Source organism: Cimex lectularius, unplaced genomic scaffold, assembly GCF_000648675.2.
Source record: "Cimex lectularius strain Harlan isolate CLEC.00 unplaced genomic scaffold, Clec_2.1 scaffold288, whole genome shotgun sequence".
In the NCBI taxonomy this organism is placed as follows: Eukaryota; Metazoa; Arthropoda; class Insecta; order Hemiptera; family Cimicidae; genus Cimex; species Cimex lectularius.
The window spans coordinates 282358-306981 of NW_019392933.1; the positions used below are offsets into that span (position 1 = coordinate 282358).

At 35.4% G+C, this 24624-nt stretch overlaps 2 protein-coding genes across 3 annotated transcripts; one reads left to right on the plus strand and one right to left on the minus strand.

Moving 5' to 3' along the window:
• Positions 1 to 1067: 1067 nt before the first annotated feature.
• LOC106673243 (protein Peter pan) lies at positions 1068 to 6611 on the minus strand. Its single transcript, XM_014405285.1, has 7 exons — positions 6487 to 6611; positions 4045 to 4212; positions 2290 to 2613; positions 2041 to 2225; positions 1714 to 1968; positions 1419 to 1654; positions 1068 to 1352 (listed from the first exon to the last, which is right to left on the minus strand). The coding sequence occupies exons 1-7, from the start codon at positions 6502 to 6504 to the stop codon at positions 1090 to 1092; spliced, it is 1449 nt and encodes a 482-aa protein (XP_014260771.1). The 5' UTR covers positions 6505 to 6611; the 3' UTR covers positions 1068 to 1089.
• On the plus strand, positions 6506 to 10978 carry LOC106673244 (mitochondrial pyruvate carrier 1). Of its 2 annotated transcripts, XM_014405286.2 has the most exons (4): positions 6506 to 6734; positions 6794 to 7001; positions 7092 to 7192; positions 10689 to 10978. In XM_014405286.2, the coding sequence occupies exons 2-4, from the start codon at positions 6934 to 6936 to the stop codon at positions 10838 to 10840; spliced, it is 321 nt and encodes a 106-aa protein (XP_014260772.1). In that variant the 5' UTR covers positions 6506 to 6734; positions 6794 to 6933; the 3' UTR covers positions 10841 to 10978. The 2 variants fall into 2 exon arrangements, with proteins under 2 accessions (XP_014260772.1, XP_024085162.1); XM_024229394.1 differs by having other exon boundaries at positions 6582 to 7001.
• Positions 10979 to 24624: the final 13646 nt, after the last annotated feature.

Genomic DNA, 24624 nt, shown 5'->3' on the forward strand with positions numbered 1-24624 from the left:
CCTGTTTTTCATTTTTCAATTAAAAACAAAATATCCTAAATTTGGCTATTACTCATCCTGAAAAATTTTAGAGTTTGATAGTCTTGAATGCAGTAATGTGGCATTTAATTTAAGTATTTGTAATTAGCACATCAAGAAGACAAAAGGAATATTGTACATCTATAGTTTGCAGAAGATGACTTCGCTATCTATAGTTCTATAAACTATATCTTAAACCTTGACAATCCTCACGGACAGTCCTGTCCAAGTCTCATATCGATGCCTTGTGCATAATTAATTAAAAACGTTCGCTACAGATGACGCCGTGGTGTTAAGCTTTCAGTTCTTTTAAATTTCTCTCTCTCTCTCTAAAAAAAAGACAAAGTAGGTCTAGCAGAGAATGTGTTAAAAGGCTTCAAAATGGCAATGTCGATGCATGAACAGACAAGGGATGGATATCAACAATCCACAGCCAAAGGGATGGCGGTGGTGACAGAGTGGTTAAAGCACCAGATCGGCTAGTAGATCCTGCCCTGTCGTGAGTTCGATTCCCACTGTGCCTCTGGGCTTTTTTCCTAACACCCAAGGGACTGGTGGCTGCAATGAAAATTGACAAGGCATTCATGAACAAAAGACCTGGGGTGGTCTCGGATCTCAGTGACCATGAATTTTGTCCCAACCCCCTTCAAAAATTAAGTTTCATTGGAAGACCAGCACACTGGGGACTCACTTTAACACTTGTGTTGTGAGCTCCCAAAAATAGAGCTGTAGTACCCAGGTGGAACTCCAGTCCTAGTATCAACCATTGACCAAAAAAAATTTGAAAGCCAAGTGTAGCCATTCAATATTTAAAAAAAAAAAATTAGTTTAATTAAACAGTATCAATAACATTTGTCATATTGCTACGGTCCAATGTCACAGTTATTGAGTTATTACTGTAGAAGAGATAACCAATGAAAAAACCATTATCATTTTATTTCCCAACAAAATAAAATTATACAGTTCAAATAAAAGAAAAATTGATACTTAAAATCGGGTACATTTTTAAATAATGTGTTACCAGGTAGATATAATATTTAAAGAAAAAGTGAAAATATAAAATAGTTTTATTTACATTCTTCTCTTTCCACGAGATACTTTAGTACCGACTCTCTTTTTGAATTGTTGCTTATTGCCAGGTTTAAACCGTCCTTGGTGAGAGGTATTTTTATCTTTGAACCTTCTCTTGAAATTATGTCCGTCTTTATATGGCTGTTCGTTTTTGTCAATTTGGTCTTTCCAACCAACTTTTTTCCCACCCGTTCTTGCTTTTTTATAAGGCCTGAAATTCGAAGGCTCTCTTTTTCTTTTATGCTGCTCTTGTGGAAACATGCCTGAGAAAGCGAAAAGGATTAATTTTTGTTTTGTTCAATATTATAATAAAAAATAACAATGCGTACCTGGTTCAGGTTCTTCGCCGACTTCTTTTCTGTACCATTCAGCGTCATCGTCTTCTTCCTGATTCGCCGTGCCCTCTGATGCCGATTTAATGAGAATTTTGTCAGTTTCAGTTTCTTTCCATTCTTCTTGTTTCCTTTTGATCCCTTCGAGAGATTTCTTCTTGTGTTCTTCTTTCATGGCCTCTTTCCTCTTCACATCTTCCATCTGTTTTTGTTTCCTCTTTTGTTTCAGCTTTCTACAGTGAAATTTCATGTATATTTAAATTTATATTTTGTATTATAACGAACAATTTACCTCTTTGCCTCTTTTCGGCGGTGGACCTCCAATTTTTCTTCTTCAGTCTTGTGAATATATTCATGGTACATCACCTCCCCGTCCATAAGGCCACCCTCGACTTTGATCAACTGCAATGTCATCCTGGGGCCCAATTCTGTCAGTCGGATGGCTGATTTGTTACCGACTATATTCCCCTTCGATCGTATCACTTGAGGGAGATCGACATGACTGTTCGGGTCATCCTCGCCTTCACTCTCGCTCAACAAATCTCCTCTGCACAATTATCAAAATATATTGAAAACTTTCTTTTTATATTGAGTTGGTGTTAGGAGAGAAGTTCTATACCTTTCGACAAAATCAGCAATGTCATTAAATCTAGACAGATTTGGTACTTTAGTCGACACTAGCTTTTTTATACTTTTCGATAAACCTACAGGCGTCACTCGAATCGCATAATGTCGAACATCAAGCAACTTTGTATCAGGATTGTAATTTATTAAAAGACACCTTTTAACATCATTTAAATCGACCTATAAAAATAAATAAAAATTAGCACATCAAAACAACAAACAAATTTTTTTAAAATCAAAATACCTTCGTGACGTTTATTGTCGGGAACATCCCCTGGAACGTGGCCGTCATTAGTTTCAACTCAGGTGTGTCCCCAGAGAACCCATTCATTATTAAAAGTGGGGCGTTTCGGAACATAACGGGGTGATCATACTGCTTTTTGAGTGAAGAGGCGACGTCCGTGGATAGAACGTAATTGTGAATTTTGAACGTCAGCGTCGGCCCATTCGGCACTTTGGTCACCCTCATATAAGGGCTGATTTCTGTAAGGGTAAATATGACCAAATGGGAAACGTGAAGTGGTCCTGCTACAGCCACAAGATCCTTAATTGTATTTTTTTTACGTACCTGAAATTTTTGCAAACAAAATTAAATAAGTGAACAGTACACAAATAATGAATAATGTGAGGCACATACAAAGGCCATTATTATTATTATTATATATGTACATATTATAAAACATTACAATTAATTTATATAATAAAAATTGGCATGAGTACCCTCAATGGCTGGTACCCAAAATTAAAAATACAAACCAAAATAAAATTAAAAATATAAAACAACATTAAAATAGAACATCTACTGGAACAAAAGAAATACATCTAAATGATACAAATGTAAAAAAGACATCGGCCCCTGGCCTGCAGAGGTTGGATCTAGAATAGAAAGGGTCATACTTATCAAGTTGCAAATAGTCATAACAAGATTACACACAGACACCTTCTAATGGGGGTGAGAAACGTAGGTGTCTGTTGTGTGGAATGCTTATAATAACTGACTGCAAAGAATTAAGTCAGCAAAGTAAGAAATGTGACATCCTGAATGACCCATGCATGGCCGAGAGGCTCGGCAGCAGGCACAGATCGCTCCAAAATCTCAGGGCCATAAATAATTTAAATTGTATATGGGACCCTTGTGCCTTCATTTATGTGATATATGTTATTTATTGAAAGGAATGTATTTATTTGCATGAACTTATCGTTATCCCCCTAATAGCCAGAGGAACATCGAGTACTCTGGGGTAGTGCAAATGATTTGTGCCGTGTATATGTAATTTATTAGCATGAATGGAAGGGCATATCCTCAATTACCCCAAGGGATATCAAGTTCTCATGAGTAGTGTGAATGCTAACCAGAATATTATGTTTTTATCTTGTCTCTGTGTATTTGTGTTTGATATTTGTCTTATTTTATCCACAACTGACGAGGCCCTGAGTCACAAAGGGGCTAGCAATAGGGCAAAGAAAAAAAAAAGAGAGTTGGCCATCGTGTACCATAAATATTGAAACTCAGCTGGAGAAACAGAAAAAGAAGTTAATAGTATTAATAAGCGAGAAAAAAAAATACAGTTTTTAATTTGTTGAAGTCGTGAGGAGCGGTCAAGAATGAGGTAGTTAAGAAAAACATCTTTTTCATTTTTTTTGCCAACGTTTCGACCTTTAAGGTCAACTTCAGGGCATAAGGCTCATTGTCGTGTCATATTGGTTTTGTGTGAAAGTGTTGTGCTATTAACACATTTGTTACAACACTGATTTGTAAAGACCCTCCCAAAATATGGAAAAAAATAGATATTTTTCCTCATAAAACCGTAAAATCTTTATTAAAGGTCAAATTAGAAAAACAGTTAAAATTACAAAAATGAAATATGAACCAATTACAATCTGGTTGTTCTATCATGACACAAGCGAGGATAGGCATACCGAAAATGATCTGCAGCAACCAAATTACAGGTTTCATCACTTCACAGACCACATAGAAAAATTTCACAATTATACTTACTTTAAGTTGAGATGCTGTAAAAGGTTCCATGACTTTCCTGAAGTCCTTTACCAACTTCAGGACGTACTTTCCGACATGGCCACGGTGAAAAATGAAGGAATGGGGAGCCCTCGCCAAATAGTCAGGCTCAGAGCCAGCCGTGTGAACGTTGCGTTTAGTGCATCTTCCCTTAAAATATAAAATTTGTCATATTAATCATTGACGCATTAATCTATAGATTAACAGTATGACCTTTTCCCTTCTACACTCAGCCTCCCCAGGACAAGGCCTATTTATTTTTTTAACTTGAAATAATTTTAATGTATATCTTTTCCATCCATACTTTCATCTCAAAATTCATTAAAAGAAAGTCAATGTACTAAGTATAGCCATTTAAAAAAATAAAAATAATAAAAAGATTTAAGGTTGTGACTGAGGCTTGTAGCTCAAATATGCTACTGCCACACTATGGTAAGGCCACAATACATAGAAAAACATACTAAAGCGCCTAATCGTAGATGAATTTTTGGTTCTTATACTCAACAGGCAAAAAATAAATGTTTCAACCCAAAAGTGGGGGTGTTGTGGGTGGAAAGTGGTTTTTTACCTGTGTAAACCAAAATTTCCAATAAGCAACAGAACTTTTGAGTTATTTATTTTTTCCTTTTGATCCATACGTTTAACTAAATTTTAGGGTTGTGGCTGGGGCTTGGGGCTTGTAGCTCAGATATGCTACTGCCACACTATGGAAATGCCACAATGCATAGAAAACATTTCAACCTAACAAGGTGTTGTGGGTGTAAAGTGGTTGTTTTCCTGTATAAACCAAAATTTCCAATTAGTCAACAAAACTTTTGATTTATTCGATTTTAACTTATAGATCCACATTTAACTCTAAATCTGTCCAAAGGAAATTATGAGATCATAAATATAGCAAAAAAAAAAAAAATTTAGGGTTTTGACTGAGGCTTGTAGCTCAGATATACTACTATCACACTATGTTAAGGCCACAATGCATAGAAAAACATTTCGACCCAAAATGGTGTTGTGGGTAGAACTGTGTAAACCAAAATTTCCAATAAGCCAAAACTTTTGACTTATTTGATTTTTGATCCATACATTTCACTTTCAATTAATTAAGGTTTTAAGTTGATTGATGACGATGGGAGGTTAGTGTCCGAGTGGATCGAGGTCACGATAGCTCAAGTGGTAGAGCAGCGGTGTATCTAGCCGAAGATCGTGGGTTCGAATCCCGCTCATGACACTGACTTTTTTATCTCAACTAAAAACCTTTATTCATTGAAAGATATTAATTGGTCAAGCAGACCACGAAACTAGTGAACATATATTTAACTCTAAATCTGTTCTAAGAAAATTATGAGATACTGTACTAAATACATAAAGCCATAAAAAATGAATACATTTTAGGGTTGTGACACGCTTGTAGCTCAGATCTACTACTGTCACACTATGGAAACGCCACAATGCATATTAAAAATAGACATCAGACCGCATCTCACGATTTCTAAATAAATTAAAAATAGTTCAATCATAGTCGATTTCTTGGTTTTCGATATTCAACAGGCAAAAAAATAAACGTTTCAACCCAAAATGGTGTTGTGGGTGGAAAGTGGTTTTTTACCTGTGTAAACCATAATTTCCAATTTGCAACAAAACTTTTGACTTATTTATTATTTCATCTTGATCCATATGTTTAACTAAATTTTAATTTGATTGATATTAATTGGTCAAGCGGACCACGAAAAATAGTGAATTTACTAAATTTTAAGGTTGTGACTGAGGCTTGAGGTTTGTAGCTCAGATATGCTACTGCCATACTATGTTAAGGCCACAATGCATAGAAAAACATTGTGACCCAAAATGGTGTTGTGGGTAGAACTGTGTAAACCAAAATTTCCAATAAGTCAAAACTTTTGATTTTTTCCTCTTGATCCATACATTTAACTCTAAATCCGTTCAAAGAAAATTATGAGATACTACACTAAATACAAATAGCCACAAAAAACGAATAAATTTTAGGGTTGTGACAGGCTTGTAGCTCAGATAGGCTACTGTCATACCATGAAAAGGCCACAATGCATATAAAAAATAGTTCAATCGTAGTCGATTTCTTGATTTTTATCGTCAACGGACAAAAAATAAACATTTCAACCCAAAACTGTGATGTGGTTGCTTACATGTGTAAATCACAATTTGCGAAAGACAACAAAATTGTTTTTTTTTTTTAATGGAACCAAAAAGCAATCTTTTTTGGCTTTAATGCTTAATTTTTACTCAATATTTGTTCATAAAAAGGTACAATGAGATAAATATTAAATGCAAATTTAAAATGTAATTAAATTTTAATAAAATGCGTTCAATATTATGACACTCGTTGAGTTTTGTAATATTTTAATTAATAACTCGAAACAGTTGAATTTTTAGCTTTTCATGCCACCTCACCTTTCTTTTCTTTCCCATGATGATCAGAAAATTGATGAATTAGTTTTAATGATTAGAAATGTTCCCAGCGTGTTGTGGTTGTCACATGGAGATTTCAGGTTAAGTGGAAAGCGAAAACCTCCTCGATGAAGCGAAATGTAACCTCGAGGCTACCTACAAAATTTTTCCCCAAAAAATTTCCAGGTCTAAATTTAAAACACAGTTCTCCGTTTACACCAAAATTTCCAAATGAGACCGTCTCGGATTAGGTAAATAATTATATCAGTCGAATCGGCGAAAATGTCTTGGAAATAAAAATATCACGTAGGTCAAGGATCGCAAGGTCAACGAGTCGCTCAATGACTTCGCTCGTTGTGCACTTTTGACTTCCAAATTCCGGACCGCGGCCAAATTCGAAGGGCTTCTTTTTAGTTTGTTCCTCCCCTTGACGTCCACATCCTCGATATAATGGCGAACCTCTTAAGAAAACTCGGCGAGCAGATCAGAAGCCCCGATTTCCGGAGTTATTTGATGAGGTATTTGAATTTGAATGAAATTCGTTATGTAACAGATTTACAATTTTGCCGATGAAATTTTCAAAACCAAATTTTTAAACTATGTTTTAGCACCCATTTTTGGGGCCCGGTTGCTAATTGGGGAATACCACTGGCGGCGATCGCCGACACAAAGAAGGATCCTTCAATAATCAGTGGGAAAATGACAACAGGTATGTTTTCCCTAAAAATTTTCAAATTACGCAATTTTTCATGAAAAAACTTGAATTAAGCAAGCCAAGGCAGCCTTATCTTTGGTTATCACCAAAGCCCTCAAAATGTTTTGCAATAGTTTTACACAAATCAATTTAAATCCCAAGGCCTTGGAGAGTTTAAACATGCAATTTTTTAAATTGATTTATCATAGGCAAAAGATAATTTTCTTTTAATTAATCTTTCATAAGCTTATAAACAGTAACTATAAATATTAATTTCTCTTATTCTAGTTTTTGTTTATTGCCTTTTTTTGTTGGAGTAAGTGCTGCTTTTGTCATTGGATTGTATACTTGTATATAGTGCAGTTTTACTGTTTCATCTATCTGTAAATAGTGCATAAATAAAGAAAGTAAAGTACAGAAATGTTATCTGGACTTAAACACCTAGCATTTCTCCCCCCCCCCAAAAAAAAACTTAAGTAAGTAAAGTAATTCCTGTCATATAGAAGGGCATAATGTCCACCTGTTTGATGTAAACAAGATATCACACCAATTTTCAATCATTTTCATATAAATTTCCACGGGCAGGATATGGATGAGAATTATATTCGTCTAAATTTATGCATAGATAAAACAACTAACACATATGAACAGAAATTACTACAATATTAATTTGTTTGGTTTTTCCCTTTGTAATGAATGGTACTTTTATTATTATTGTTATTATTATAATGCACATTAAAGGGGAATCTCTCCAAATACTAGCTCTTAAAAGTGACCAATACATCTCTTTACAATTCACGATGATATGTATTTACATATTTGATTTTTATGTATTAAATTTATTAAATATTTTTATATTAAAAGAGTATCCACATACATATAAATTGTGCTCATTGTAGATTTCATTATAGGCCTTTTGTATGTAAGATTCAGGACATAAAGATAGCCCCCCTCCCCAATCATAAATAATTTTTTTGTTTAATTTTAAACCTGTCCTGTTATTAAATGTACCTGCCAGTAAAAGATTACCATCTGGAATAATAGTAAATATTAATCTTGAGGTTTTTGGGGACTGCGGTAGCCGAGTGGTTAGCGTGAGAGACTCTCAGCTCATAGACGCCGCAGTCGTGTGTTCAATTCCCATCGCCTCTGGCCCTTTTTTCACGATCCCCCCCCCCAGTATGAACACACATACAAGAATTCGTCAACATGGTTAATATGCATAGATCATAAGGCCAAAAAAAAAAAAAAAAAAAAATCTTGAGGTGGGACAAAAGAAGAAAGACAAGAAAGACTTAAGACAAATGACAAAATAATTCTAATACCTAGAATAGGCTCATACTTTCTCAAGCTAAGTTAACTTTGATTTGGTAGGTCGTAGAGGCAACGAACATCTTGAGAAAATTTCTTTCTTTCCATCCTTCTTGGATCATGCATTTTATATCTTATGTGTACTGTAATTGGCCACATTTGTCATTTATTCTTATTCTATTAATTTTAATTAAATTAATCTATATATTCTTGTTAGTTGTGTAAAATCAAACCAAAAACAAAAAATTTGTTTATGCTAATCCTCATTTTTAATAGTGGATTTACTTAAGAATAGTAAACATGAAGTTTACTACATATAATTTTGTAAAGAAACACCTTTTCTCGTGTTTTTCCATTTTAATCCAGTTGTATTCTCTTTAACAATGGACAGACATCAACTTGAACCAGAAGTTCGGAATATTATTGTGGGAATGAAGTGAATATCGCAGAGGCAGTTGGTGTTTTTCAGACCGTGGTCTCCCACAATTCAGAGAGACTGGAAATGCCAATAGGAGGCCTGGTAGTGGATCTCAGCGCATTACGATGCTAAGGGAGGACAGAAATATTGTCATTGCTCCAAGACGGAACACTTTCCATAGTGCCCACCAGATCCTTTATGAAGTACAAGATGTTTTGGCAAGGCCTTTATCAACATAATCCATTCGTAATCATTTGTGGGAAGTTGGCCTGACATCGTATTCCCCTTTGAGATGACATGCTGCAATAGCCCGCCACCAGCAACTCAGGAGAATATGGTGCAGCAAGCGCCTAGAAGAGAACACCAATTAGAATGCTGTTATGTTTACTGATGAGTCGTGTTTCTCTCTGTGTAGTGATAGCAGAAGAAACTGAATCCATTATTAAAAATGAGGATTAACAATTTTTTTTGTTTGTATTTTCTAACTAACAAGAATATAAAGGTTAATTTAATTAAAATTAATAGAATAAGAATAAATTACAAACTTCAGTATTCATTTTTGTGCAGTTTATATTAAAATCTGTAGGCCTAGCTGGCCATTCCAAAACTTGATGTTTTTCTTTTTGAAAAAAGGCTTTGACCATTTTTGCTGAATAGATAAGAGTCCTGCTGGAATACAAATTATTCTCTTGATATTGTCTCTAAGTACCTTGTTAATTGATTTTTTTTTAGGTATTTGATACTGTTCATTCTACCATAAACAAAAACAATTTCTGTTTTCTTATTGTACTGATGCCCCATACCATCACACTTCCTCCACCTACTAGCCTTTTCAAAAATACCATTCTTTTTTTTCAGTTGATCATGGAAATAATGTGCCCATCCATTGGGGCATTGAGGTAATTTTTTTTTATATCCGAAAATAAGGTTTTTCTACATTCCTCCTTCTCTGTAGGACTGTTTATGACATTCCTAATGAACTTTATTTAATGGTGGTTTCCGTTTCAGTTTTCTCCTCTGGATGTGGCATCATTTATGGCCCTCATTATGTTTTTTATGTTGGTTGACCCTTTACCTCTCTGTCCAATTTGCCAAGCTGTCAAACAATAATTTGAAGTGATCCTCAAAATTGCTCATTTTTCCCAGCTAGTTAAGACAGATAACTTACCTGGTATTTTCTTCTTTCTGTAGTCTTCTGGATTATTTAAAAAGGTAGAAATGTCTTTCTTACTCTGCCCTATGTTTCGTGATATTTCCAAAATCAATATTCTACCATTTTTCATTCTTAATATTTTTGCGTGTTCAAAAAAGGTACAATAACTGTCACAACACATTGCAAACATTTACATAGTAGCAACATGCTGAGATTCATAACTTGGTACACATTTGGATTTGTAATTGTCATCTTTGTTTACAAATAACAGGTACCTGCAGAAATCCATTAGAAGAGTAAACATATGCCGAAAGTTGTTCAATTGGCCATAAAATTGTTTTTCTATTGGTAGTTTTATTTTATCTCTTATTCATTCTTCTTTCCTGGAGGCCACACAGTCCTAAGTGGTATTTTTTTTTTTTTAACTTGACCGTGTAACAGTCGTACGTTTTGTTGAATGTTTTTAAAGTTGAAAACAAGCTTTATTGTCCAAACCAAGTTCTTCATAAAATTATTCTAAACTTAAATTTTTCAATCTTTCATATGAAATGAAGGTGTTCGTCTTTTTGATAAATCTTGCAGAAATTTTACCATCATAAAATACATTCTGTTTGTGCTTTCTGTTTCAGCTTTGTGTCTCTATTCCGGCGTTTTTATGCGTTTCGCTTGGAGGGTGAAACCAAGAAACCTCCTCCTTCTGGCGTGTCATTTCATTAATGAGTGTGCCCAATTGACTCAAGGTGCAAGATTTGTCAATTACCACTACCTGTCGAATAAATGATTGTATCTCCATTGGGTGCAATCATAATGATTGCACAAAAATGACATAGGAACACATAGTGATAAAATGGCCAATTCCCATTCCATTAAAAGCAAAGACTCATTATTTTTAGAATAAATTACATTCAATGCTTGTGAATTATTTTTACTGGTTAGATAAAGAAATAACAAAAGGGAGCAAATTACTTTTATAAAATAAAAAAAAACACGGGTGTTCAAACATTTAAAATATTATATATTTATACATATCAACAAAGAATTTTACACACAATGTTATTGAGGAAAATGATAGTTTTATAAATCTTTCAATTCTGTATTTTTTTATACTATATATTATTTTGTGGGGTAAAAGAAGAAAAAAGACTAAAGTTATATTTTGTTTATTGTTGTTTACATTTAAATATTTATTTTTTGTGTAATGGCTAGTCTCATTAGACTCTAAAAGGAATTTATACTCAAATGCAGTGCCTTGATAAATATTTTCATTCCACTTATTATGTTAAATTTTTAAAATTAAATTAAAAAAAAAAGTAGTTATCATTAATCTGTTATCTGTGTCAAAATATACAGAAGTTGAAAATCATATTTTCCTTTTATTTTATTTATTACGTCACTTCTCCATCAGTAATTGGGTCTATCCTGCACCTGCACAGGTCATTAGGTGAGTTAGTTGACCATCAATAATTTAGCCACTAGTATCTCATTTTCTGCTTGCCATCCCTGACCCTGCATCACTCCTTGATCTACCCCTCATAGAAGTACATGATGGACCTGTTCCCATCCACCTCAATTGGGTCTATGCAGAATCTACACAGGTCATTAACTGAGTAAGCAAATATTTTCAAAACAGTTCATTAGTTGACTATCTATAATTTTGTCACTAATACATCTTTATTCGCTGACTGACCATGACATGCACCACAGTCCGCATTATTGTGATTCATTCGTTGCACACCTCATAGAATCACATAATACACCTGACTACTCAGAGCATTAGGGTATTAAGTGAGTTAGCAAGTGCCTTCAATGTGGTCCCATCCATAGTTTAGCCACTACGACCTCGTTTTCTGCTTGCTATCCATGACCTTGCATCAGTCCTTGTACACCTCATGATCTACTTCACTAGTACTAGATCTACTTCACTAACATTAGTCTTCTTGCATCCGCATAGGTCATTAGGTGAAATGGCAAGTGTATTGAAAGTAAGCAATTATCTAATCCTTCGTCTAGCAAATAGTATCTTATTTTCTTTTTGCCATTCATGACCCTGCATCATCAGAGCAGCACACGTTATATCTAACCACTTCACTAGTAGTTGGGTCACTCCAGAAATCATTACCCAAAATAATCAGCATCATATATTAGTTAATTTTTAATCACGCTGAACTACGGGTTAGTTTCTTTCTGATGTAGACCAAACCAATTTTCATTCATGAACTTAATGTGTAACTCTCTACTACGAATTTTATGATGATTTTCTTCTACATTACTATTACTTCCGCGTTATCATTTCTAATATTCTCTACATCTTTACACGCTTAACTGAATGGTGAAAAAAAGAATAAAAAATAAAAAGATCTTAGATTGACTTTGGTCCGTAAAATCACATTTTCCTTTTCTTTTATTTTTTCAAAATGATTTTTACTTAATAGGTGTTAAGAACCAGGAAAGCTGAGACAAGCATGGGAAAAGACACTATACACGTTTGCACAACCAATGGATGCCCGCAAGGAATGGTACTATCACCTCTCCTTTGAAGCTTAACAGATGACGACGACTGCTTGAGACTGGACCACAGAGAGACCACAGGGCTAGCGCTACGCGGACGATATAGTCCTGACCGTCAGAGGAAAATTCGAAGAATTATTCTGGGACATAATCAAGAAGGTCTGAAAATCACAGATGAATGGTGCAAACCGCTGGATTAGGGATTGACCCTAACGAAACAACCACAGTTGCTTTTGTACGAAATAGAAAACAATAACGGATCACATCAGGCAGATAAAACCCTCCTCTGGATGTACACCTTGATGGCGAGACCTATCCTCACATACGGCGCAATAGTATGGGCCGATAAAGTAGAACAGGCAACAAAACGGAGAACTCACAAAAATAAAAAGACCCGCATGCGTTTGTATTACGGGAGCAATGAGAATATGTCCCACAGCAGTATAGAGAAAATATTTGGATTAATCTCCCTCAATCACATGATAATAGCATAGAAAACTATCATCAGTATGATCAAAGAGAACAGGACTAAACCTAAAAAGGAGGGATAGTAATTTGAAAGAAAATCCAAGTCTCCAGGAGACGATATAGACAAGATGTTCGAGTTCAAGCAAAATTTCCAAACTTAAATATCAAAAATGAACGGGAAAGAGGGGAAAAAATCCACTGTTCAGAATGGCCCCATCTGCTGGTACACTGAAGGTTCTAGAACGCAAGAAGGTACGAGGGCAGGAATGTGCGAACCTCGAATAAACTGGAACCAAATACTCAGAATCCATGGGAAAATACACCAGTATCTTACAGGCCGATGTCCATACAATCGAGAGATATAGCTATCATGTCAGACAGCCAAGCAGCCATCAAAGCACTAAGATTTTCAACACATCATTAGCTCAAAGATGGTGCTGAATTGTAAAACTAAACTAAACAGATTAGGTGAAAACAAGTCACCACCCTCTGCCTGGTCCCAGGATATGTGGGAGTAGCGGGCAACGAAAAACTGGGCGCTTTTGCTACGAAGGGGTTGCTATACCGCATATATAGGACCTGAGCCCTTCTGTGGCATAGGAATTCACACTATCAAAGAGTACCTTAGGCCTTAGGCAAAAGGACAAAATGAAAAACAATGAAATTATTGGGCATAAACAATCCAAGAAAAATCTAATGACCAGAATGCACTAAAGTAGGAAAAAACTTCGAAAGTATAATCCAGGCAGATTCTGTAAAGAAGCAGAGGAGACACCAACACACCTACTAACAAACTGTGGTGCCACACTTGGGATGTACAATATAACCGTTGAAGAAATTCATTCAGTGAGACCGGGCCTACGAATCAAGTTCCTTGAACTAGGACTCACTGAGTGATATAACAGATCAGGGGATAAAATAGCTCTTAAAGGGCACAGTATACCATTCACCCCGACTAATACGTCGGCTGTCTCGGAAAAGTCAGTTTAATGTAGCGATTTAGCGTTAATCATCATCGAGGAAATTGAAAAATAGGTGGAACTTAAATTAAAACTTGAATATTTATTTTAAAACTGTTTTATACGACTTTTTTTAATAATCCTTCTTTATAAAAATCCTACCAGGGCGTTTGGCTTCTCATGTTGATTAGACTCGCAACAGTCGAAATCAGGCTAGCTTTGTGAAATCCAACAAAAGTTTTTTGGAACACGCGATAGCCTGAAGAGGCAAAAATAAAAAGTTATATAACAAAAGTATGAGAAAAATCAATGAGGCAAAACAGGTTTTTATGAAAATATCCTCGGGTTAAACAGTGACTAGAAACAAAGATAAGTGCAGAAAACGTAAACGAACAAGTACAAAAAGAAATATGAGACATAAGTTTGTAAAGGTGAGTTTTAAGAGAAAAAAAAATCAAAAAAGAAAATGTTTGAGTTGGGTAAGAAATGCGAAGAATGTGCATATCAACATCAAGCATAATGTGCCATTTCAGGAAGAATCATACACGATAAAAGCTCACCAGACGAGGACAGCCAGAAAAAAAAAACGGAAGCAGTTGGCCTTTGCCCAATCGTGGGTGTAATTCCAAAAGAAGAATTTCAAAATTGAGAATAAATTATATGCATTTTTTATTTCCCAATTCTTCTTGATCGCAGAGACTTTATTACAACTTACAAAACTATTTCTCAATAATTATTGTGTTACATTGATCATATTAGCATTAACATTAATTACTGATATTATAGTGAATAATGTGGCTCGATAAGTTTGAGCCTGGTTAGACGATCAAACGGATTGCCATCAGCGTTGACATTATTCTTAAGCCTCTTGATGGTTTTTGTGCTTTTTCAACTTTTTCGAGCTTTTTAACCTAGGTTGACATTAACGACCTCATCACACTGTTTGATTAGCTTTTACGAAACGGTTGGTTGTCTGGCAGCTCTCTAAGTCTATAACATCAGTTCAAAAATTGTCTGGAACTGGGATCTTCAAATAGACTATCCTACAGTGGGTTGTCAAGATGTAATTTCAGGTAACGAGTCAGCAGATATACTTGCTTAAAAAGGAGCCTCTTAACAACCCAAATCCATTTTGGGTAACTAACACAACAAATACTGGGAGCAAAGACCAAGGAATGAGGCAAACAAAAAACCTACTCAGAAAAAAACCAATGGAAGAACGAGGAAGTTCTACTTAACGGAAAGGAATTAAAAACTGGCATATTTATATCATATCACCTTAAAAATGTCGATTATGTCCAGAAGAGAGAGAAACTATAGAACATATCCTATGTAACTGCACAGCACTAGCTAGGTAAAGGCTGTGGTACCTGGGAATACTGTTCTTAAACCACGCAAATCTTGAAACCACACCCTTGAGAAGAATATTTCAGGAACAAATCCTTACGACTCCACATGAAGAAAAAACGATCAATCGTTCTTGTATTGTCCTAGACTCAGTCTGCTGTCCAGTTTACAAATTGTTTCAGCGTGATTTTCTCCGTGATGATACCGTCATCGAGAAGATAGCTATGATATTTTTCTAATTGACTGATAGTGCAGAGTAAAGACAGAACTTGTCCTAATACACCACCCTACGGCACTGCTTACGAAACGTTAGAATTCCGAACAGGTCTCCTTTTGTTTGATTCGGAAATACTTCAAAGGTAAGCTTCTCGGAGCTTATTGTTAGACATAAGTCTTTTTTCGAATATTTAAACCTCAACACGGAAGACAGGGGGGCGTCGGTGGCACCACGGTTTAGGCGTTGACACGGCGCTCATCACGCTCAAGGTCCCGGGTTCGAATCTAGCGGCCCTGCATTCGAACCCGACATACTTACAAATGGGCTTTTTTTCAAAAACACCGGCACCCTGAGAGTTATTGCGAACCTTCGTAAAAATTTCAAAAAAAAACACGGAAGACAGCCGAAACTTGTTCAATAACTTAAATAGATTTATTCTAAGTGCGATCTATCTACCTATCGAAAGCGAAACTGACGGTTACGAGGAATAACGAGGTGAGGTACAAGTAGCTTGATCATTTTGGGTTACTCTGGTCGCGTATTGATGCTCCTGGTAACCTTGGACAACTTTCTAGAGAAAATTCCTTGGAGAATCAGACTCCAGTGGGCTTCGTTAGATATTCTCGATGGTATTCTGACGTTCTTAGGCTTTCTGCCACTGGAATGTGCTATCTTGTAGTGGTTTCTCGTTAGATTTGCCTTGACTATTAATTCATTAATTAACATTGTCGGGAAGTTTGGGAAAAGATGAACCTACAGCTTGATCATCTCTGACCACCTTGTCTATTTGTGACAGCTTTCCTGGAAGACGTCTTGAAAATCAGATTTATGATCTGGTCACCAGGGTTTTTTGAGATAGATTTTATTCTTTTATTTATTTATTGTGACATTGCTAGACTGTCATCGTTGGGATGTGATATCTTCTGCGTTGCCGTTGGATTCGTCTTGATTTATGATACTTTAATTAAATTTGAAATACTGTGGGAAGGTGAGGTGATAGACCTGTAGGATGAAAATCACCGATCTATTTGTTCGCCTATCGATGATTCTGATTTCCTGGGCAACTCCTTTAGAAACCGACTTGTGATCAGGTCCCCTGTGCTTTTTTTGGTAGATTTTATTCTTGATGTGTGTGGTGTTTAGTGACCGTTAGTTAATGATTATTCGGAGATCGTGAGATGCGGTCTGGTGTGACGTAGGTTTCAGAAAAAGATTTTCTTTATCGTGCCAACGTTTCGATGTTTAAATTCACTAATTTCGTGGTCCGCTTGACCAATTAAATATTACAATTAATTAAGGTTTTTAGTTGAGATGAAAAAAAGTTAATGGCACGAGAGGGATTCGAACCCACGACCTTCGGTTAGATACGCCGCTGTTCTATCGATCGAGGTCACGATAGCTCAGGTGGTAGAGCAGCGGCGTATTTAGCCGAATGTCGTGGGTTCGAATCCCTCTCGTGCCATTAACTTTTTTTCATCTCAACTAAAAACTTTAATTAATTGTTTCGATGTTTATTGAGATCATCTTCAGGACTCAAAGTGTTTGTTTTCTGTGTAGATGTGTCATTATTGGGTCGCACTCTCGACACCGAATAATGACACATCTCACAGAAAACAGACACTTTGAGCTCTGAAGATGATCTCAATAAAGATCGGAACGTCGGCACGATAAAGAAAATGTTTTTCTCAAAACCTATTCACACCAGACCGCATCTCACGATCTCCAAATAATAATTTATTCTTGATGATGTTCTGGCATTCTTTGGCAGTCATCGCTCTGGTGATATGTTTTGCTGGATAGTTTCGCCTTAATTAATGATAATTATTTTCAAAGATTGTGAGATCTATAAGGATTGCCTGGTTATAATGTTATAATTAATAGACATTTAATTATTCCAAATTACTGTTTTCCTGGGACTTTCCTGATGGCCAGTTGATTTGAAAATTGGCCAAATTTGCATGATCTTAGGATTGTAATGATTCGATCCAGCGTGCGAACCAGGTGTCTATCCAGTTATTCCCATGTCAGGGCATTTTTCCTCCATTATACTCTTTGAGTCCGAGGGTATTTCCATTCTCCGGGGGTGAGAAGAGCTGCATTCGATTGTTGTAAATTACACAATTCCTTAATAGAATGCAGGCCCGTTCCACCTTGCCATACGAGTCCCCGGCAACATCCCTTCAATCATTCTTTAAACCCCCATTGAAAGGACCCCGGCGCTAGGGATAATAAATTAGACAAGACTGTCATATCCACTGAAAAGCAACTGTGAAGAGAGAAAGAGAGAGCAAAAAATATGGCTCTTTGGATTGTTTAGCCTGGCAAATGTAAACTGAAATTGTGGGAGATCGTAACGACTTACGGCTTTTCAAACAGAAAATCAACAGTTTTATTTAATAAGAAAAGAATTGCACTTTTAATCCATCATCACCACTATATTATCTATTATCCTAACCAATCTATCAGAGCCAGAATTACTATTACAAAAGATATTAATATATTTTCTATTAATACGTATAATTTGTCAGCTATGTCGAAGAATGCTTAGAAGTATTGACATTTGAATTTCATACAGTTTATAAACGGATAATGAGATTATATAAAATTTTGGTGAGTTGATAAAATAAATGAATATTTTAACCTGCAATCCCAGATTAAATTAAAAAAATCACATGAGCGTGAATTTTTGTAGAATTGCATTCGTGAAACAGTTCTGTGTTGGAAAGGGTTTATCCAAAGGATTTTGTAAAAAAAAGTAAGGGGAACTTAATCATTCGTTACAATGATATGTCCTAACATTTTCCGTTCCTGTAACACTAGTTGTAAAATCATAATTTCTGTTTAATTCAATTTACGATAGGGATGGGACATCGCTCCATATCATCGATAATGAGTTAGAGATAATTAGATATGTAGATAGATAAATAGATAAATTGATAAATATATAGATAAAAAGATAGCTGAATGGATAGACAGATAGATAGATAGATAGATAGAGGAGAGACTTAGAGATAAATAGATAGACACATAAATAGAGATATGGATGGATTGATAGACAGAGAAGACGGTTAAATAAATACATGGAGAGGCGAGGGAAAAAGAAAGTGGGAGAGAAGAGCGTTAAAGGTAGATAGGTAGAAGAAGAAATAAATAAAAGAGAACAGAATATAGATAAAGGAAAAAAGAAATATCAACAGAGTTAGCGAGTGAGGGACGACGACATCAGATATTGGATTAAGAGCGAGATATAGAAGAGAGAGAGAGAGAGAGAGAGAGAGAGAGAGAGAGAGAGAGAGTGAGAGAGAGAGGGGGAAAGATAGATATATAAATAGATGGAGAGAAACATAGGTAATGAAGAATATCAAATATAGAAAAGAGAAAAGAATATAACAGAAGAAAAAATAAATCACAAAAATAGAATTAGCGAGAGAGAGACGAAATTAGATTAAGAGCGTGATATAAAAGAGAAAGAAAGAGAGAGAGAGAGAGAGAGAGAGAGAGAGAGAGAGAGAGTGAGAGAGAGAGAGTGGGAGGGAGGGAGGGACGGAGAGCGAGTAACTATGGAGAAACAAGGAAAATAAAACACAGGCATGAATAATCACTTTGGACAAAATCTACCATAGAACTTGTTCAATAATGCTTGAGAGAAAAAAAGAGGACAGAGTGAACGGAGATAGATACATAGATTGATAGAAATAGATAGATGGAGATGGAGAGAGAGAGAGTGTGTGTGTGTCTAAAAGGGGAATAAAGCTTTAAAGCTTACAAAAAGTATAGGTACAGCGTGAGTGAAAATCAATTAAATATACAATGATCGCAATTGATTGTTTTCGGCAAAGAAATGACGGATTGACCCATCTAGTGGCAGTCGTTAGTTATCAAATGCTTTTCTGATAATTCACGGTCATTGATGGCAAGCGGAAAATGAGGAGTGGTTAAACTACGGACAGAAATAGTGAACTGCATTGAAGACACTTATCAGCTATGATCTGTGCGAGTACAGGATTAATCCAACTACTAGTGCAGTAGTAAGGTACATTATATTTTTCTTTGAGGTGCACGATAAAGAATGAACCACAATGATGCCGACGTTCAGTCATCGGATAAAGATGAACTATTAGGAAAATTATGGATAGTGAACTAACAAACTATTTTGTAAACATTTGCTCTCTCAGCAATGATCCAACTGAGGTGGGTGGAATGAGGTCCATCGTGCGCTTCTATGAGTTGAACAGCAAGAACTGATGCAGGGTCCGGGTTGGCAAGCGGAAAATTAGGTACTAGTGGTTAAATTATTGATAGTAAACTAACTCACTTAATGACCTGGGTGGATGCAGGATAGACCCAACTGCTCATGAGGTAGTGAGATAAGTCATTTGCCTCTTTAACGTGCACAGAAAGGACTGATGCAGGGTCACTTATAATTAACGGAAAACTAAGTACTAGTGGGTAAACTATGGATGGATAGTAATGAACGAACTTGAAGACAATTGCTAACTCACTTAGTGACTTGTGCGGATGCCGGGTAGATGAACTGCTCGTGGAATAGTAAGGTACACCATGTAATTCTATTAGGTGTACAACAAGGAATGAACTACAATGATGCGGACCGTACAGGCTCATGGTCAGTCAACAAATAAAGATGTACTAGTGGTTAAATCATGGATAATCAACTAACGAACTGGGAAACATTTGTTTACTCAGTTAATGACCTGTACCGATGCCGCATAGACTGAGGTGAGTGGAATGAGGTCGTTCATGTGCTTCTATGAGGTGTCCAACTAGATATGAATCACATAGTGACATTAGTGCTGGAGATTCATGGAAGATAAGTGGAAAAGGAAGTACTGGTGACTACTATGGTCGGGTGATTATTAAACTAGTTTGAAGACACTTTTGCATTGGATTATTTATTTTATACACTTTTCTAAATTATTTGTAAATAGTCTAAATCACATTCAATCTGTGACAAAAAAGGGCATTTCTTCAAAGTCAGTACTTAATTATGGAATACTACAGCATAAATTTGCACTGTTGTACGATTATTGACAATCTATTAGTTTTTAATACTTGCTGTGTTTTTTTAAGTATATGGGGGAAAATTTCAGTTTCGTGAAGATTGTATAAAAACGTTGGTCAAACATCCAGATAGGTCGAAGGATGGTTCGGATATTAGGTTTTCATTTCAACAAACCAAAATTGGGAGAGGAAGAAAATGAAAACAAAAAAACGTTAGAGGTGAATATATTAAAATAGGATAAAATCAATTCCCTCTCTCTCTCTCTCTCTCTTTCGCTCTCACCCCTTTCATATCTAAATGTGTATGGAAATAGGAGCGAAGTATTGTAGGAATATTTGATTGTGGGGAGGAAGGAAGATGAGGATCGAAGGGGGTGTTGCGGTCGGGATGGACGGGCCCGTTCGTGTGAGTATCTCGTCCTCGTCAACTTGCGTCCGTGTGCGTAGCAAAGAAACCGGACTCGGTTCATTGCAGAATTACGTTAGCCATCGAAGATAATGGGATGGGGTGATTCGCAATGGACTGTACAGGTTGCGTGGGACAATGGCCAAGAGGGAGCATCCCACGGGGTACCAGCCAACAGGTTATCTCTCTCTCTCTTCTCTAAAAAGGAAAAGAAGAGTCGTTACACTTCACTCCCGCCACCCTTCCGGATACCCTCATAACTGAATTTCCTGCTTTCCACCCTCCTGCGGGGATGGAGATCTAACGACTATTCACCCACTTGCTATCTTATCTTTAGGAACATCTTCGGATTGGAAAATTACACTGAAATATTGCATACAAGTATCATTCGGAAGGGTTCAATTATAAAATAGTTTGTAGTGTACATAAACGAACATACATAAACATAAAACGAACCATAAAAGACTAGAGTGATTAGAAACTAGCAAACATAAAACGGCCAAAAATTTTAGGCAAGCGAGGGCTTATACAGGCTATTATAAAAAAATAATTCAGTTTAATGCTTAAAGAACTGAATTATTTTTTAAAAAGTAATTTTTCCATAGGAACGTCAAGAACAGTAACTTTCAATAATCTGCATAATTTTAGATATTTCAGATCCATGAAATTCTTCCATGTTTAAATAGGAAAAGAACTTAGTTATAACAATTTTGGAAATATGATTAAGTTTTAACTTATTTTATTAAATTGTTTGCTTACCTCATTGCCTATCAAACATTACTGTCACAAGGGCTAACTTTCTATGCCAAACGATTGGCGAAAAATCTATAAAATATAAAAATATCTATAAAAATATAACTCGAAAAGACACGAGTATAAAATTGACGGTATAACAATAAAAAGTCAGTTGGAAAGCATAAGAGTTGATTATATAGAAAAGTAAATTTGATCGATCAAAATGCTTTAAATCAGTTTCTACATGTCTTAGATAATTCATATTGCACAAAAATGTTCACAAAGGTTTATTCTATAAGAATTAAAAAACAAAAATTAAAACATCCTAACTATAACCATTTTATTGAGAGAGAGGTTATAGTTTTATAGGAAAGACAAAAATTGTAAATTTAACTTTTTTCAAATGACTGTCTAAAAATTGTAGACATTTCATAGTGCATCCGAAGGTTTGTTCTATAAGTAATAAAAATGATAACGTCCTGAATACAACCATTTTAAATTTATTATAATCAAAACAGTTTTTGAAAATTGCGATTTCAAATGCTTTTATTCTACTTTTGTCCTCGTCCTTGTCTTCTCCACTTCTTCGTCTTTTTATTACTCTATTTTGAACAAACGTAACCCTTCAACCCGTTTGATTACATTTTGTTATTTCTGTTCGTAATAAAAATTTGAAACAGGTAATTTTTTTATCGTTAATTATTATTAATCAACAAATCCGAAACAGATAAATCTTACAGCAAGTTTACAAAAGTTATATAAAATTAATATTTCGGTAGAAATTTTTAAAACCTGAATTTTTTGGGGGAAAACAGTATCAGATTGCCGGGCTGAAAATATGTCGATGTACAATTTTTTATGACTGTTAAATCTGTTCGATTTCAAAAGTTTTTCTAGCGTCTTTCTAAAGATTTTTTCACATTTAGCTCAAAAGTTGCTAAAGGTTTATTATATAATTGGTAAAAATTAGATCATCTTAGTTTAACCATTTCACATCTATAAAAATCCACAAATGTACGAAAATAGCGATTTCAAAAGGTTTTTCTGTTCTTTTGTCCTCGTCTTAGTCTTCCACTTCTTCATATTTTCGCTTCTTTAATTTGTAAACAATTGAATCCTTCAATCTGTTGTTACATTTTGATTTTTATTTATTTTTCTGACGAGAATTGTTTATTGTAATTTTTATAGAAAAGTCAAAAATAGTTTTCTACTATTGTCCTAATCTTTTTTCACAAATCGTAGATGATTCTAACTTCTCTCAAAGGCTGAACTTTAAAAACGTTTGTTCTACACATGTTAAAAATTAAATCATCCTAGCTATAAATTTTGTAATTATATCGTCCAAAAATAGATAAAACAACGATTATAAAGAGGGTTTTTTTCTTTCTTTCTGGCCAGCTAACTGCTTCGGTCATCGCTTGCACCACGCGTATATCTTTCTCACATTTTGAAAAATCTGCACTTTCTACTGATAAAGTCATTTTGATTGGATACTCATCGGGCCTTACGGTTTTTGTTGCATTTCTCTTTGTATCCCTCCACATGTGGTAAACTGAAATATTTGACCATTTACATATACACATTCATAATACACATTTAAACTAATAAAGCTAGTTTCCTAATATTACAACTAAAGTGGAGGTCGGTAAGATGGTTCTAACCCTGCCGACCTCCTTCCATTCTCGCGAATAAATACATTCGAACGGTATGTACAAATTCCACTCATCCATAAAACTAATCCTCAGGTTTTTTGACGGGCCTGTGGAGTACTCGACAGCCACGTCCATTCACACATAACCTCTCACGCTAATAAATACGATCATACCAGAAAGGACGCAGCATCTCGGTAGTATTACTACAACCAAGACGCTGTCGACCCTTCCCACAATCATACTACAAATGTATTATCACTTACCTATTGTAAATCGGTGGGCTGTGAGTTACTCGACATTCAGTCACAGCCGCACCCACACATGCTAAACCACTCACGCTAATAAATACGTTTGTACAATACAATGGGGGAAGCCACCTGTGGGGGTTATATGCGGCTGTAAGCGTTTATTGATTTTAAATATGTCATAAGTCGACTTATGACATATTTAAGAGGGTTGTTCTTCATTGTTTTTGTTCTTACTTTTCCATTTTTAGGTTTTTTAGGTCCATTTTATGTATGTATATTGAAAACTTTACTGTAAAATACATAACATTAGTTGACTCAACCTTAAACATCTAGTAAGCCCGTATTCGCGTGTTATTTATCAAGTGGCAGTAATAAATTCTTCTCTATAAAAAATCAAAGAGGGACTTACAGGAGAATTGTTAAATAGAAAACATTCTTGTTAAGCTAAACATTCTAGCTTCTTATTGTAGGATTCAAAAATCTCGGAAAAAAAATTTCGTTTCGTCTTTCTTCGTTTTGTCCATTTCGCGTTGTTATTGTTACGTTTTATTTGTGAATAACGCAGCGCCATTACACACCAATCAATTTTTAAAAACGCTGTATCGTCTAATACAAAATTTTGTACACTCAGACGTTCAAAATTTTATCGAAATTTACTGATCTATATGCCAACGTAAATTGGGGTTGTGTTCTCCAAAATACCTTTCATGAAATTTATTATCTATTTGGTAAACAAAATTTAATGAAACGATCTATCTATCAAATAGTGAGATACTGATCTATAGGTAAAATATTGTTACAATATCTATTAGCGGTGGCATCGGTGGCCGCAACGGTTTAGGCGTTGACACGGCGCTCATCACTGTAAGGCAAAGGTCCCGAGTTCGAATCCAGCGGCCCTGCATTCGAACCCAACACACTTACAAATGGTTTTTTTTTAAAAACACCGGCACCCCGAGAGTTGATATAACCTCTGCTGTTGCGAACCCTCTACTAGAAAATCCAC